General features: G+C 55.2%; 2 protein-coding genes across 3 annotated transcripts in view; both read left to right on the top strand.

Moving 5' to 3' along the window:
- P4HTM (prolyl 4-hydroxylase, transmembrane (endoplasmic reticulum)) overlaps positions 1-11380 on the top strand; it is a gene marked incomplete at its 5' end in the record, with an annotated part of 17962 nt that extends 6582 nt beyond the window's left edge. The window contains 7 exons of the mRNA XM_011939312.1: positions 5527-5737; positions 7781-7829; positions 7945-8183; positions 9106-9291; positions 10032-10122; positions 10317-10440; positions 10938-11380. Coding sequence (XP_011794702.1) covers positions 5527-5737; positions 7781-7829; positions 7945-8183; positions 9106-9291; positions 10032-10122; positions 10317-10440; positions 10938-11158 — 1121 coding nt within the window. The remainder of the gene's footprint in view (positions 1-5526; positions 5738-7780; positions 7830-7944; positions 8184-9105; positions 9292-10031; positions 10123-10316; positions 10441-10937) is intronic.
- WDR6 (WD repeat domain 6) overlaps positions 11305-13291 on the top strand; it is a 9517-nt gene continuing 7530 nt past the window's right edge. Inside the window, exon 1 of one of the 2 annotated variants that reach the window (XM_011939107.1) lies at positions 11305-11775. In XM_011939107.1, the coding sequence (XP_011794497.1) occupies positions 11586-11775 (190 nt within the window). In that variant the 5' untranslated portion in view covers positions 11305-11585. Of the gene's footprint in view, positions 11776-11857; positions 11902-13291 lie in introns of those variants that run through there. The other variant, XM_011939108.1, reaches the window with a different exon arrangement.

Raw genomic sequence — 13291 nt, 5'->3', positions numbered from 1 at the left:
ATTTTTTTAGTAGAGATGGGGTTTCACCATGTTAGCCAGGATGGTCTTGATCTCCTGACCTCGTGATCTGCCCGTCTCGGCCTCCCAAAGTGCTGAGATTACAGGCGTGAGCCACCGCGCCCGGTCGCCATCAAGAGTTTTAATCCATTTTTCTTAACGATTTGAGGTAAATGAGTAATTGCTACCAGTATACAAAACAATTTATTTTAAAATCATGACTGCTTTATCACAGGATTTCTAAATATATTCTTTTTCAGCTTAAGAAAACCATTAGGCAGCTACATCAGACTATGGTACTCATGATGAACACTGGAGGCCCAAAAGTAGAGAAAGAATTTTAGTGTGCCTATCAGTTCAAGGTTGCTTTTTTTTTTTTTTTTTTTTTGAGATGAGTCTCTATCACCAGGCTGGAGTGCAGTGTGGTGCGATCTCAGCCTGCTGCAACCTCCACCTCCCAAGTTCAAGCAATTCTCCTGCCTTAGCCTCCCAAGTAGCTGGGACTACAGGTACGTACCATCTCAACTCACTGCAACCTCTGCCTCCTGGGTTCAAGTGATTCTTCTGCCTCAGCCTTCCGAATAGCTGGAACTACAGGCACCCACCACCACGCCCAGCTAATTTTTGTATTTTTAGTAGAGATAGGGTTTCACCATGTTGGCCAGGATGGTCTCAATCTCTTGACCTCGTGATCCGCCTGCCTCAGCCTTCCAAAGTGCTAGGATTACAGGCGTGAGCTACTGCTCCTGGTTAGTTCAGGTTTTTAAGGAATTAAGCTCAGGCTTCTGCATTGCCACACACACCCCTGCTCTTTCATAGGCCTGCTGCTTGACAAAGCTACGGACCCAGTAAAGGTTAATCAGGTATAATTGAGTCTGTCCGGGGTTTGACAAACAGCATCATGACCAAGGTGAGCATAGCCCAAGGCTATGTTACTGCCCAGAGACTCAGCTTGGGGTTCTGAGGCACATGGGCAGTAGTAGCGGGTCACTAGCCAGGCTGTCATCCTGGGCCTGGGAAGGATAGAAGGTGGTTTTCCCTACCCAGCATACACAGCTGCCAGGGAGCCTATCTGACCTCTTGGCCAGACAGAGGACTACCTGCTCAAGAAGCAGTCCCTAGCTGTGTCCATGGAAGGTGTACTTCCACCCTGTTTGAGATTTGTGCCTCTCTGGATTCTGGTTTGTAAATCTCCTTGGGGGGCAGCAGAAAGAAGGTTGTATGTGTTTCCATGGGAGCACACACAATTTGCATGACCACTGCAGAGGCCATGGCTACAAAGTCCCAGGCTCTCCCTGGCAGGGTTAGCCCCTATTCTTGGCACTGGTGAGGGTGCCAATGGCGCACAGCCAGCCGAAAATTTTGGTGGCCCTGGCTCCAGGCAAAGGCCGTCGTTACCAAGAGCCAGCAGCCCTCCATCTTCCCACTCAACACATAGGTCCCTGTGTGCCTTCCTTGGAAAAGATTGTACACGCATGTAACATCCAGCTGCAGCCACTGTTGCAGGGTGGGCTGCAGCTCTGCAGTGGGCAGTGGTCCTGTCTTCAGCATCTCTAGTCTGGAGTACGGGTCGCAGTCCCAGGGGCCAGAGGAAGTACTGTTGTGCCTGGAGAACCGGACCTTCACTGCTGAGTGGGAACAGAGGGGCTGGTGAGGAGATGGGCCTCTAGGAGTCCTCCCTAAACCCCCAAGAGTGTTTAATCCACCAGTCCCCTCCACCTGGTCTTGTCTGATGCTCTGCCCTTAGAATCGGGCTCTTAGGATGCCACTTTCCTTAGCAGAATTTTTGGTTTCATTCTGTTGTTTTAGCAATGTCCTATGCCTGTAAAGGAATTTTTTCTTTTCGTTCTAACCAGGCATAGCATTTGGGTATTCCCTCTTACATTGCCTCAGCACCGAGCCAGGAGCTGCATTGGAGGCACTTGGAAGAGGTGTGTAAAGCTACAGGCCCAGGACTCATCGAAGTCACTGGTGCAGAGAGTGTCCAGGACCTCCTTGGAGGAGCCTGCATCCTGCAACTTGCAGTCCCTGCAGCTGGCATGCAGTGCTGGGAAGAGGGGCAGGGCGAGGTCAGTGTGGTTGGGGGTGGAGTGAGGAGGGAGTGGAGAGGGCTGATCCCTCCCACTTTTCCCTCTTTTTTATCCTTTTTGAGAGGGATGCCTGCTGTAGGTGACATTGAGTACAGTTTACCTGATCCCCTGGGGAATTATTTGAAAGGGGTGGGGCTGAGCAAGGTGGAGACCAGCCATGTGCAGACTCACATGGGTGGTCCAGGTGGGAGCTCTTCTTGGCCACGGCAGTGATGCAGAGATCATGGCCCAAGGGGAAGCGTCCACAGTGCAGGATGGCTGGCCAGGGGTAGCCGTAGCAGGCCATGATGGGCTCGCAGCTGGCCTGCATGGCCTCGCACAGGCTGTGGGAGGGGTAGATGACCCTTTGGGGGAAAGGGTCGGGGGCTGCACTGCCACAGGCTGGGCACCCAGATCATCTGGAACCTCTCCATGTTCCTACCCGTCTGGTGGCCTGGAACTCTCTGGTTGCTGGGCAACGACACTGGTCACCTAGCAACAGCCCTGTAGCCTGGCTTTCCCGCTTTCCCCACATCTCAGTCCTCAGCTCTGCCTCTTCACTCCCAGTGCTTCTGTCTTATCTCCTCCGCCTCCTCCCACTCAAGTGTCTTGCCAGCTTTCCAGTGCACCTCGACCTCCAGTTCTGTGGCCATCCAGTGTCTGCAAGAGGCAGCCTGCACCTTGGGCCTTTACTCTCCATCTTAAAGTGAGGAAGCAGGGCCCTCCCTCTTGTCCTGAAAGGCCTTCAGGGCACCACAGCCAGGGCTGGGGTTGGCAAACACTACAAGGGCTTGATCCTGAGTTCTGCTGACATGGCCACCCAGAGGCTCTGGGAGGGAACTGTTGTTCACAGGATAGGTTAGGCTGGGGAAGAGGAAACAGTCTTGGGATCTCTGGACTCTCTGGGAGAAAAGGCCACCAAAAGGGCCTCTGCTCCATCTCTTGCCAGGGTCTCTTTGGACAGACAGAGCTTCCACACCTCAGTAGAGAGGAGGTCCCAGCCCGTCTGCCCCCAACCCCCAGCCTGAAGTGACTTGTCCACCTGCCCTGTCTTGACATTCAAGAACCCTTGACCACCGTTGGTGGTCTTCTGCCTAAGGGCACCTGGTTCCCTCTGTCTGGAACACTCTAATAAAATGATCCATTATCCTCCCTGTCCCTGTCAGTGCCCAGCCCTGATAGGTGCTCAGCAAGGATTACTGAAGACCTGAGCCACCAGAGCAGGGCCCTGAGGGAGCCCTCCAGGGTCCTGCACCTGGAAGCCCCTGTCCTACCTGTCAAGGCATACAGGGGCAAAGAACAGAGGAAGAGGCAGGCATCGGGGTGGCACTCCTGGGCAAGCAGGGACAGCCAGCTGACCAACTGCTGGATGGCCTCAGCTGCTGTGTCGTGGTCCAGCAAGTTGAGCAGCAGCATCTGTATAGCCAACGTCGTGGCACAGGGCCATGGCTTGGGGAATGGGCATGCACCTCATGCAGCCCCAGGGAGCCCCTCACCCTGCCTTCACCCCACAGCGTCACCAGCATCACCAGCAGCCACAGACCTCGCTCCATCAGTGCCTTCTGTGCCTTGGTCTTAATGAACTGAGGTTGAGGGTTTTATAGGGCTGTTCCTGCACCCCAGGAGCCAACAGATGAGATCCTGCAGGGGTCTGTACAGCTCCGAGGTGCCTGGACCCACCTGGTGAGGCCCCAACATGCTGACTGGGCTGTTTGTTTTTGATTAGCACACAGCAGGGGACTGTAGAGGCTGGAGGCATCTCCACTGGGCTTGCGGATTACTGGCACCTAATAAACTGAAGAAACCTGGGCCTGTGTTTTCTTTTTCTGGTTTCCTTTTTCTTTCTTTTAAAATTTTGTGTTAAGCAATCAGGAGGTGACTGTTGATTTGCAATTTGATCTAACCCATTGTTCCACAGGGCTGTCTCCCCTTGGATCACACCCTTTCTGGGTTTGCTGAGGTAACAGGATCATGCAGGCCAATAGTGGGGGCCTTTGTCCTATCCTCAATGTTATCACGCCAGGGTCACCTGCTCCTAGTAGCTGAATCTGGTCATGAGCATGGTTTCTGGAACACAGCACACTGGGTGGCCCGTGGCAAGGCACTTATTTCTCTGTGCTTGGGTTTCCTCTTAGATAGGATGGTTGAATTAATGGGGCCTGGCCTTCTAGGGTAAGTATAAGGATTGAGGAGTTGATATGTATGAAGTACTTAGGACAGTGCCTTGCGCAGAGTTTGTGCTACCTAAGTATTTTCTGTTGTAATTACTATTAAAAACCACTCCAGGCCAGGTGTGATGGCTCATGCTTATAATCCCAGCATTTTTGAGACCGAGGTGGAAGGATTGCTTGAGCCCGGGACATTGAGACCAGCCTGGGCAACATAGGGAGACGCCATGTCTACAAAAAATAATAAAATAAAATTTAAAAAGCTCCAACCCTGATGCTGAGTGGCCATTTTCCTTCCTCTTAGCAATGGCTGGAACTTTGTGCTGGAAGTGTAACTGAGAGAAGCGGCAGGCCACTCCGCAGGTAGCAGTGCCACCCTTCCTCCAATCAGCTCCTCTGTGTGCTTCTTGTCCCCCAGTGAGGTCCTCTCTCCCAGCAACAAGGGAAGGAAGCAGGGCCCATGCTCCCGCTCTGGAAGTGTCTGGGGCTACCAGAATGTGGGCTCCCTAGATGTGAGGCTCAGGTTCTAGCTCCACCAAGCCACCTACCAGCTGTGCCTGGTGTGCAGGCAGCCAGCCACTGAAACCAAGCCCCAGACCTGACTAATCTTTACTCAGGGTGTAGAGGCATAGAGTAGGCACTCAGTGAACATTTGTACCAGGGAAGGAATTGAGGAAGCAAAGGATACCCTGGGATATCTTTTCAGAGAGCAGTATCTGCCCCAAACCTGAGTAACCCTCAGTGATCTTCCAGCATTGGGCAACTCGGCCCTGGTCAGATGGCCAGCACTCATCTACGCAGGAAATTGGAGGGGAAGGCCCTTGGACTGGCCTAAAGCATTGGACGTCTTGTGCTTTTTTTATTTGAATAATGCTGAAAAGTTAAAATGAAACCAAGAAGCAGCCACCATCTCCCCATTTTAAACATTTATACCCAGTAAGAAGTAGCAATCAACCCTCTGCCCTTCAGAACCCCTTTAGCCTTCAGTCCCAACCCAAAGATGGGTCAGTCCATATCCAGGTTAGCTCTGGCTCACCTCCCAGGACTCTCCTGGAAAATGTGTGCTCTCATCATCAACAAGAGAGGTCCCACATTTCCAACGCCAGTCAGCCTTCGCAGGACAACTCAATCTTGACAAGTCAGAATCAAGGGGTCTATAAAGTCCTCCATCCTCCAGATCTGGTGGCCATTGAGGGACACGCAGTACCCCAGGAACCCTGCAGGGAGGAACATACTGGGTGCACCGGCGCCCTGGCTCAGTCCTTGGCCTCACCCACCTCCTCTTCTGGCAGAAATCCCTGGCTTCCTGACTGATGACGAGTGCCGGCTCATCATCCATCTGGCGCAGATGAAGGGGTTACAGCGCAGCCAGATCCTGCCCACTGAAGAGTATGAAGAGGCAATGAGCACTATGCAGGTCAGCCAGCTGGACCTCTTCCAGTTGCTGGACCAGAACCGTGATGGGCACCTGCAGCTCCGCGAGGTTGGAATCCTGGGACCTGAGTAGGCTCAGGGTGGGAGTGCCCAGAATCACCTTTCTGGTGGCCAGGTCACTTGTCCAGCCCAGCCCTGGTCCCAAGAGTCAGACACCACCCAGACCTGGTCCCAAGAGTCAAATACCACCCAGACCTGGGGGGTCCCCTTTCCCTCTGGAGAGCCCCTGGCTGTGCTGGGAACCTCAGAAGGTGGCAGGAAAATCCACCTGAGGTTGATGGCATTTATCACCATAGTTTTCAAGGGATGGACCTTCTGTATCCTGCATTCCTTGCTGTCATGGCTGGGGGCCCCACAGAACTCATGGTGGATGGGGTGGCAGCTTTGAGGTGGCCAGCAGCCTGCCTCTCTCTCTGCATACCTCTCATACACTCTACAGCCAGGCTGGAGGGCCAAGCTTCTGAGAGAAGTCTGGCAGAGTGGTGGTGGGGGCACTGCCCACAAAGAACACCCCATTGAGCCTGGTCTTCCTGAGGGGCCTGGTGGTCATGCCCTAACCAGGTCTCTCCCTGGTGCCTGTTCTCCCTTCACACCCAGGACTTGGCTTTCCCCATCTCACCCGGAGCATCTGAGTGGGACACAGGCCTGTCCTTCACTCTGCTTCCACCCAACAGTGCTCTCCATGAAGGCCACAGGCCCTTAGTCCAGGAATGTAAATGGCCCTATGCCTCTTGACCCCCAGCCCCCAGCCTTCTCCTCAGATGCTCTGTATCTTTCTTTCTTTCTTTTTTTTTTTTTGAGACGGAGTCTCACTCTGTCGCCCAGGCTGGAGTGCAGTGGCACGATCTCAGCTCACTGCAAGCTCCGCCTCCCGGGTTCACGCCATTCTCCTGCCTCAGCCTCCCAAGTAGCTGGGACTACAGGTGCCCCCACCACCACGCCTGGCTAATTTTTTTTGTATTTTTTTAGTAGAGATAGGGTTTCACCATGTTAGCCAGGATGGTCTCGATCTCCTGACCTCGTGATCCGCCCGTCTTGGCCTCCCAAAGTGCTGGGATTACAGGCTTGAGCCACCACGCCCGGCCGGAAACCCTTTTGATAACATCAGGCAGAGTTGAGAGCCTGAGGACAGGAAGTAGGGCTGCTAGTTGGCAGAGAACAGAGTGGGTAGAGCAGGAGCAAGGCAACAGTGAGGCCAGCTAGAGCTTGGCTGTTTACCCTGCGCCATCCATCTCTCCAGCCAGACACGAGGTCCACCCCAGCAGACAGCCTCCCTGGTCTAAATGAGATCTCCCTTGCCTTCCTCTTGTCCACCTGGAGTCATGCCGAAGCGTATAAAGTGGTAGTGCTGCTAACTGTGCTAACTGCTGGGGAGGGGTGGGCCGGGAAGCTGTCAGGCAAGTGGTGCCTCCTCTAGTAATAACTCTCAGGAGGTTTCTGAGGTGTGATCATCACCCTTATGCCCAAATTCTGGACCAAGAAAGGAAGATACAGCAGTTAAAAAGGACTTGAAAGAGTCGCTTTGCGGCTGGTGAACCAGAGTGAAGAATCTGGCGGTGACCTGTGGCTGGATGGCTGCCATATTGCTACAGGCCCCAGAACAGAGGTGGTGACAGGCTCACAGCCCTCGAATGTCCCCCACCCTCAGAGGAATCTGGGCCAAAGAGTGGAAGGTGACGTCCTCACGTCAGCCAGAATAACACGGAGCAAAGATACCAGCTACTCTTCCAGAACCCCAAGAGGGTGGAGCCCCTGCTTAATGGTTTGAGCAAGGGCAGTGGAGAATGTTCTCATGAGAGGGGGTGGCCTTTCTGCTAACGTGGGCTGGTAACGCAGTAGGCAGGGCTGGTGAAGTAGGTTCCACTCAGGATGAGACCTGAGGTCATGAGGAACTCCCTGGGGACTGGCCCTACTTGTACCCTGACGTATGTATGTAAGGCCCTGGATGAGGCCCAGCACTGCCTGCTCTCTCCTCACCCTCCACAGGCTGGAGAGTGGCCACCACTCTATACAGCCAGGCTGGAATGCCAGGGCCCTGGCCATATGGCTCAAGCTTCCTTTGGAGAACCTTCTCTGGCCACTCTAATAGGGGGTGGGCCTCTTCCTTCCTAGGGCCAAATTAGGGCTTAAACTGAGAAAAGGAACTGCTCTGGGTCTTCCCGTAAAGCTTGTTATGACAGAAACCAGGTTCACGTGACCCAAAAGTCCAGGTAGGGGACAAGTGTACATGGCCCCTCAGTGCCTGAGGTCAGGGGCTGCTGCTGCCTTTGGGGTAGGTAGGGAAGTGCAGCCTGCCACTGTGGGCTCCCAATATGGGCTTGGCGAGCATTGATGGTTGGGTGCCCTGTGCAGGAGTGCTGAGTCTGCAGGAGTTCTCCAACATGGACCTTCGGGACTTCCACAAGTACATGAGGAGCCACAAGGCAGAGTCCAGTGAGCTGGTGCGGAACAGCCACCATACCTGGCTCTACCAGGGTGAGGGTGCCCACCACGTCATGCGTGCCATCCGCCAGAGGTGAGCACCTGAAACTGTTCTTACTGGAGCAGGGGGAGAAGACTGGGCAGGGCCTCCACAGAAGCCCTTGTCTGGGGCCAAGAGGACAGAATGTATTAACCCATTTGGGATTAAGTTCCATTTGTTAGACCAGGATTGGGACCCACTGAAAGACAGGCAATTAACAAAGGCAAATTAGCCCTCTGTGCAGGCGCACAGTGGGCCACTGGGATTAGACAGACTGAGCACTTATTTTCTGCTGATAAATGACCCCTTATTTTGCCCACAGGACCCCTTCCGTCAGAGCAAGGGTTTTTTTTTTTTTTTTTTTGAACCCTTTTTTCTGGGGGCAAGGGAAATTTTTTTTTTTTTTTTTGGCAAGGGTTTTTTTTTTTTTTTGAGACGGAGTCTCACTCTGTGGCCCAGGCTGGAGTGCAGTGGCCGGATCTCAGCTCACTGCAAGCTCCGCCTCCCGGGTTCACGCCATTCTCCTGCCTCAGCCTCCCGAGTAGCTGGGACTACAGGCGCCCGCCACGTCGCCCGGCTAGTTTTTTGTATTTTTTTAGTAGAGACGGGGTTTCACCGTGTTAGCCAGGATGGTCTCGATCTCCTGACCTCGTGATCCGCCCGTCTCGGCCAAGGGTTTTTAAATAAACAACTTCCTTCCACGGGAGGAGGACCTCAGGACTCCCACCCCTTTATTTAGTGGAAATGTCATCATTTCCACACAGCAGGTGTCTCTGTCTTTGGCATCTGAGGGAGAAGGACTCATCATGAGTAACCCCTTCCTACTCTTACAGGGCCAGTCTGAGATGGCTTAAGGGACTTCCAGGGGAGGTGGGTAGGCGCAGAGCTTGTGGCAGGCCCAGGGTCCACCTTGGCCAGCTCCTTCAGGTCACCACCTTGCCTGGGGTTGCCCAGCCAAATGCCTGCTGCCCACCAGGGTGCTGCGCCTCACTCGCCTGTCGCCTGAGATCGTGGAGCTCAGCGAGCCGCTGCAGGTTGTTCGATATGGTGAGGGGGGCCACTACCATGCCCACGTGGACAGTGGGCCTGTGTACCCAGAGACCATCTGCTCCCATACCAAGCTGGTAGCCAACGAGTCTGTACCCTTCGAGACCTCCTGCCGGCAAGTATCTCCCAACTGGGGGCTGCTGCCTTCAATCCCCAGACCAGGAACGCCCATGACACAGGCACAGCCCTGCACTGTGGGCATGCCCCTTGGCATGGGGCCAGGAGATTGCCTGGTTATCCCAGTCAGTGATGCCCTCACCTCTCCCCTCAAGCTATTTACCAAGTGGCTGGATAGGGGTGGCTACTGGCCATGGCGTCCACTGGAGTCAACAGCCAACACAGACTGAAGTACCCACAGACACCAAAACTTGCCCCCAGAGTTCTGAAGCAAGGGGCAAAGCTGGGCCCCCAGCTTGTCCTGCCCATTCCCCCAGGTGTTGATCTTGATTCCACTTAGAGAAGCTGAAGCTGTGCCTCCCTCCCCTGTCAAGGCAGTTCTTTCCTCTTCAGGTAGCTGTTCTGGACCAGACCCTTCTGATCCCCAAGGAGCCCTTCAGCATGCCCTGTTGCTTCTGCTAGCCTACCTTTCCCTGCCAGGCCCTTGCTCGGGGCCATGGCATTTAGCTAAGTGCACCTGTGATCTTGGCCAAAAAACTGTTGCAACTCACAGTAAGAGACTGGGTTTGGGGGAAGGAGGGGCTAGGGACATTTTGGCACTGGCCTGCCCTATTGTCACCCATCCTAGTCTGTCCTGGTCCCTGGCAACAGGAACCTGGGCAGCTTATCCTGCCCACAGGTAAGCCCCTGGGAGCATCCACAACTGGGGACCTGCTCAGTGGCCCCCCTGCCTTACAGCTACATGACAGTGCTGTTTTATTTGAACAACGTCACCGGTGGGGGTGAGACCGTTTTCCCTGTAGCAGATAACAGAACCTACGATGAAATGGTAAGGGTCGACTGCGCTATTACTCTTGTGGGCTGGCAGGGGCTTGGGCAAGTGAAGTACACACCTCTCCAGGTCTAAGGATGTGGGCCCAAATGATTCCTTGGGCATATCTGGTTGGTTTCCCTTTGGTCACCCTTGGCTGGCCTGGCCATAGTGGGGACAGGTTGAACACCCGACCACCCTGCTGCCCACAGAGTCTGATTCAGGATGACGTGGACCTCCGTGACACACGGAGGCACTGTGACAAGGGAAACCTGCGTGTCAAGCCCCGACAGGGCACAGCAGTCTTCTGGTACAACTACCTGCCTGATGGGCAAGGTGAGGGTCTATGACCAGGCCTGGGGGGTGCCCTGAGGACAGCTTCCCTTTACCCGGTCCCCATCTGCCACAATGGAGGGCTGTTTCTGGCTGCTTTCCAAATGGTTTTCTGCTCCTGGTGCCTCCCAAAGGCCATCCTTAGTGACTTTAGCAGACCGCCCCAGGACCTGTACTGCCTATTGGGTTATCTCCATCACTATCATTCCCTGATGCCCCAGACTTCCTACTCCCTGGGGCTTGGGACACATGTCCCTTGCCAACCCAGGGTGGGAAGGGATATGGACAGGGCCAATAGCAAGAAAGCTGGTTTCAGAGGGCCAGTGGTGTTGACTACACATTAGTGGGGTGAGATGAGGAGCCCCCAAGGAAGCCTTGGGTCTGGGTGTTTGCTACACAAGGAATGCACAGCTGGACCCACCTTGGTCATGCTGTTGGTCCCTATGAGGCCAAGCTTTGGCCAGCCCAGCCTAGGATCTCATGTCACCCTCCTCTTCTAGGTTGGGTGGGTGACGTGGACGACTACTCGCTGCACGGGGGCTGCCTGGTCACGCGCGGCACCAAGTGGATTGCCAACAACTGGATTAATGTGGACCCCAGCCGAGAGCGGCAAGCGCTGTTCCAACAGGAGATGGCCCGCCTGGCCCGAGAAGGGGGCGCCGATTCGCAGCCCGAGTGGGCTCTGGATCGGGCCTACCGCGATACGCGCGTGGAGCTCTGAGGGAAAAGTTAGCCCCTGTTCCCAGCCGCGGGTCGCCAGCTGCCCAAGATCGGGGGTCCGACTGTCCTTCTGTCCTGTTGCAGACTGGCCAGTGGTTTGCCTCACCCCACCAGCCGCAATACGGCGCAGTTCCTATATTCATGTTATTTATTGTGTATTGACCCCATCTGCCCCGTCAAATAAAAAACCCACAAGGTTGGAGCCGCCTGGCAGGACAAGCTCCGGGTCGGCGACAGAAAGCCCGCAACAGGCGCATCAGGCTGCCAGCTAGGAGCGCCCTGCAAGCGTCACGTGAGGGGGTGGGGGGAGGGCTGCCCCTCCGCGGGCCCCACCAATCATGAGCTGGATTGTGTGGGACGAAGGGTCGTTATTGGACAACCGCCGCGGGCGCCTTGGTCTCTGCTACCTGTAGCTGAGGGCGCTGTTGATGGGCAGCGCGGCGCGCAGGGAAGGCTCGTTCTCGCGAGAGTTCAGCTCCTTTCTTAGCCGTGGCTGCCTCAGCACCTCGAGGATCGACATGGACGCTCTCGAGGACTACGTTTGCCCGCTGGCAACCTCGGAGCTTATACTTCTCCCAGTCACGGGTCTGGAGTGCGTGGGGGACCGGCTGTTGGCGGGTGAGGCTTGGCTTGAGGCACGCCAGGGGGAAAGGGGTAAAGAAACAGCGCCTGCCAGGGGCGGTGCCACAGGGACAAAGGGATGCCCTGAGGAGAGGACCGGCAGCAGGTTGAGGCCGGTCGGAGGTGAGAAGGGAGCCCAGGAGACGGCGGGGACGAGGGCCAACCTGAGGACGGCGGCGGGGCCCGAGAGACAAAGCTGATGTGGCTGCTGCGGCGCTTCATAAACTTCAGCCCGCATGGAAAGGGCGGGTGGAACCCCGGGAAGGTGCAGGGGAACGCGGAGGCCCGGGAGCGGAAGGTTGAGGGGGCGTGCTCCCTTCTAGGAGATGGGCAGGGGCTTGGCCTCTCCAACGGAGACCAGGCGAAGCCGGGAGGTGGAGAAGGAGGCCCCTCGGGGGTGTGGCTTATTGGGGAAGGCGGGGCCGGGCGAGGGCAAGGGTGTGCCCTCTCAAGGGCGGGATGAATCTCTTCCCGCTAAGGTGGGGGTGGAGATGCTCTGAGGAGGATGGCGTCGCGGAAAATGGCGGATGAGACCTTTACGTGTAGGGGGCGGTGCCCGGGGAAGCGGGCCCTGAGACCCCTCCTGAGATGGTTGAGGTCCAGGAAATCAGGTGTGGAGGTCCGTTCCCCCAAGGAGAACCGGGTCGCAAAGGACAGGCGAGGCCTGGGACTTGAGGTGTCAGAGTCCAGGCTGGTCTCAAACAGTCATTTCATGAAGCCGCTAATGACCTATGTTGGTCCTGCTGAGTTGTGTAAGGGTCCTGAGGCAGGACCTTGGCGGTCAGGCCTTGAGTGAGTTGTCACCAGTCCTAAGAGGGTGTGTGTGTGGGATGGGGATGATCCAGTTTCGATCTGGTGTGGGGGTTCTTGGAGCTTGGAGTTCCTAACCCAGGCTAAACTCCTAAGGCCTCTGGAGGGGGAACAGCTAAGCAGAAACTCAAAGAACCACAAGAGTGAACTAGGAAAAGGGGTGAGTTCCTCGCAGAGGGTAAGCATACCAAAGGCCTTGAGGCTGGAAGAATCTGTCATTTTGGAGGAAGGAGGGAATTCTTGTGAAGTTAGAGCAGGAATGGAGCCTGGGAGGAAAGGAGGCTGGACAAGCCAGCAGAGGCCACATTGTTTCAGGCCTTGATCTGACTTTATCCCTAAGGGCAGTGGGGAGAACCTATTGAAGGGTTTTGAGGTGGGGAATAACTTGGGAAATGAAGTTTAAGAAACTGCAAGTGAATTCACTTATGTGGCTTCCAGAGTGACTTTTATATAGCTACAATTCTGTTTTGGGGGTTTTTTTTTTTGAGACAGTCTTGCTCTGTCAACCCAGGCTGGAGTGCAGTGGCACGGTCGTGGCTCACTGCAACCTCCACCTCCCAGGTTCAAGTGATTCTCCTGCCTCAGCCTCCGGAGTAGCTGGGATTACAGGTGCTCACTATCATGCCCAGCTAATTGTTGTTGTTGTTTTTTTTTTTTTGAGACGGAGTCTTGCTCTGTCGCCCAGGCTGGAGTGCAGTGGCCG

This window comes from Colobus angolensis, unplaced genomic scaffold (genome assembly GCF_000951035.1).
Source record: "Colobus angolensis palliatus isolate OR3802 unplaced genomic scaffold, Cang.pa_1.0 Scaffold18, whole genome shotgun sequence".
Classification (NCBI taxonomy): domain Eukaryota; kingdom Metazoa; phylum Chordata; class Mammalia; order Primates; family Cercopithecidae; genus Colobus; species Colobus angolensis.
The sequence above is the reverse complement of the archived record's forward strand: the minus strand, read 5'-3'. Positions and strand labels throughout refer to the sequence as shown.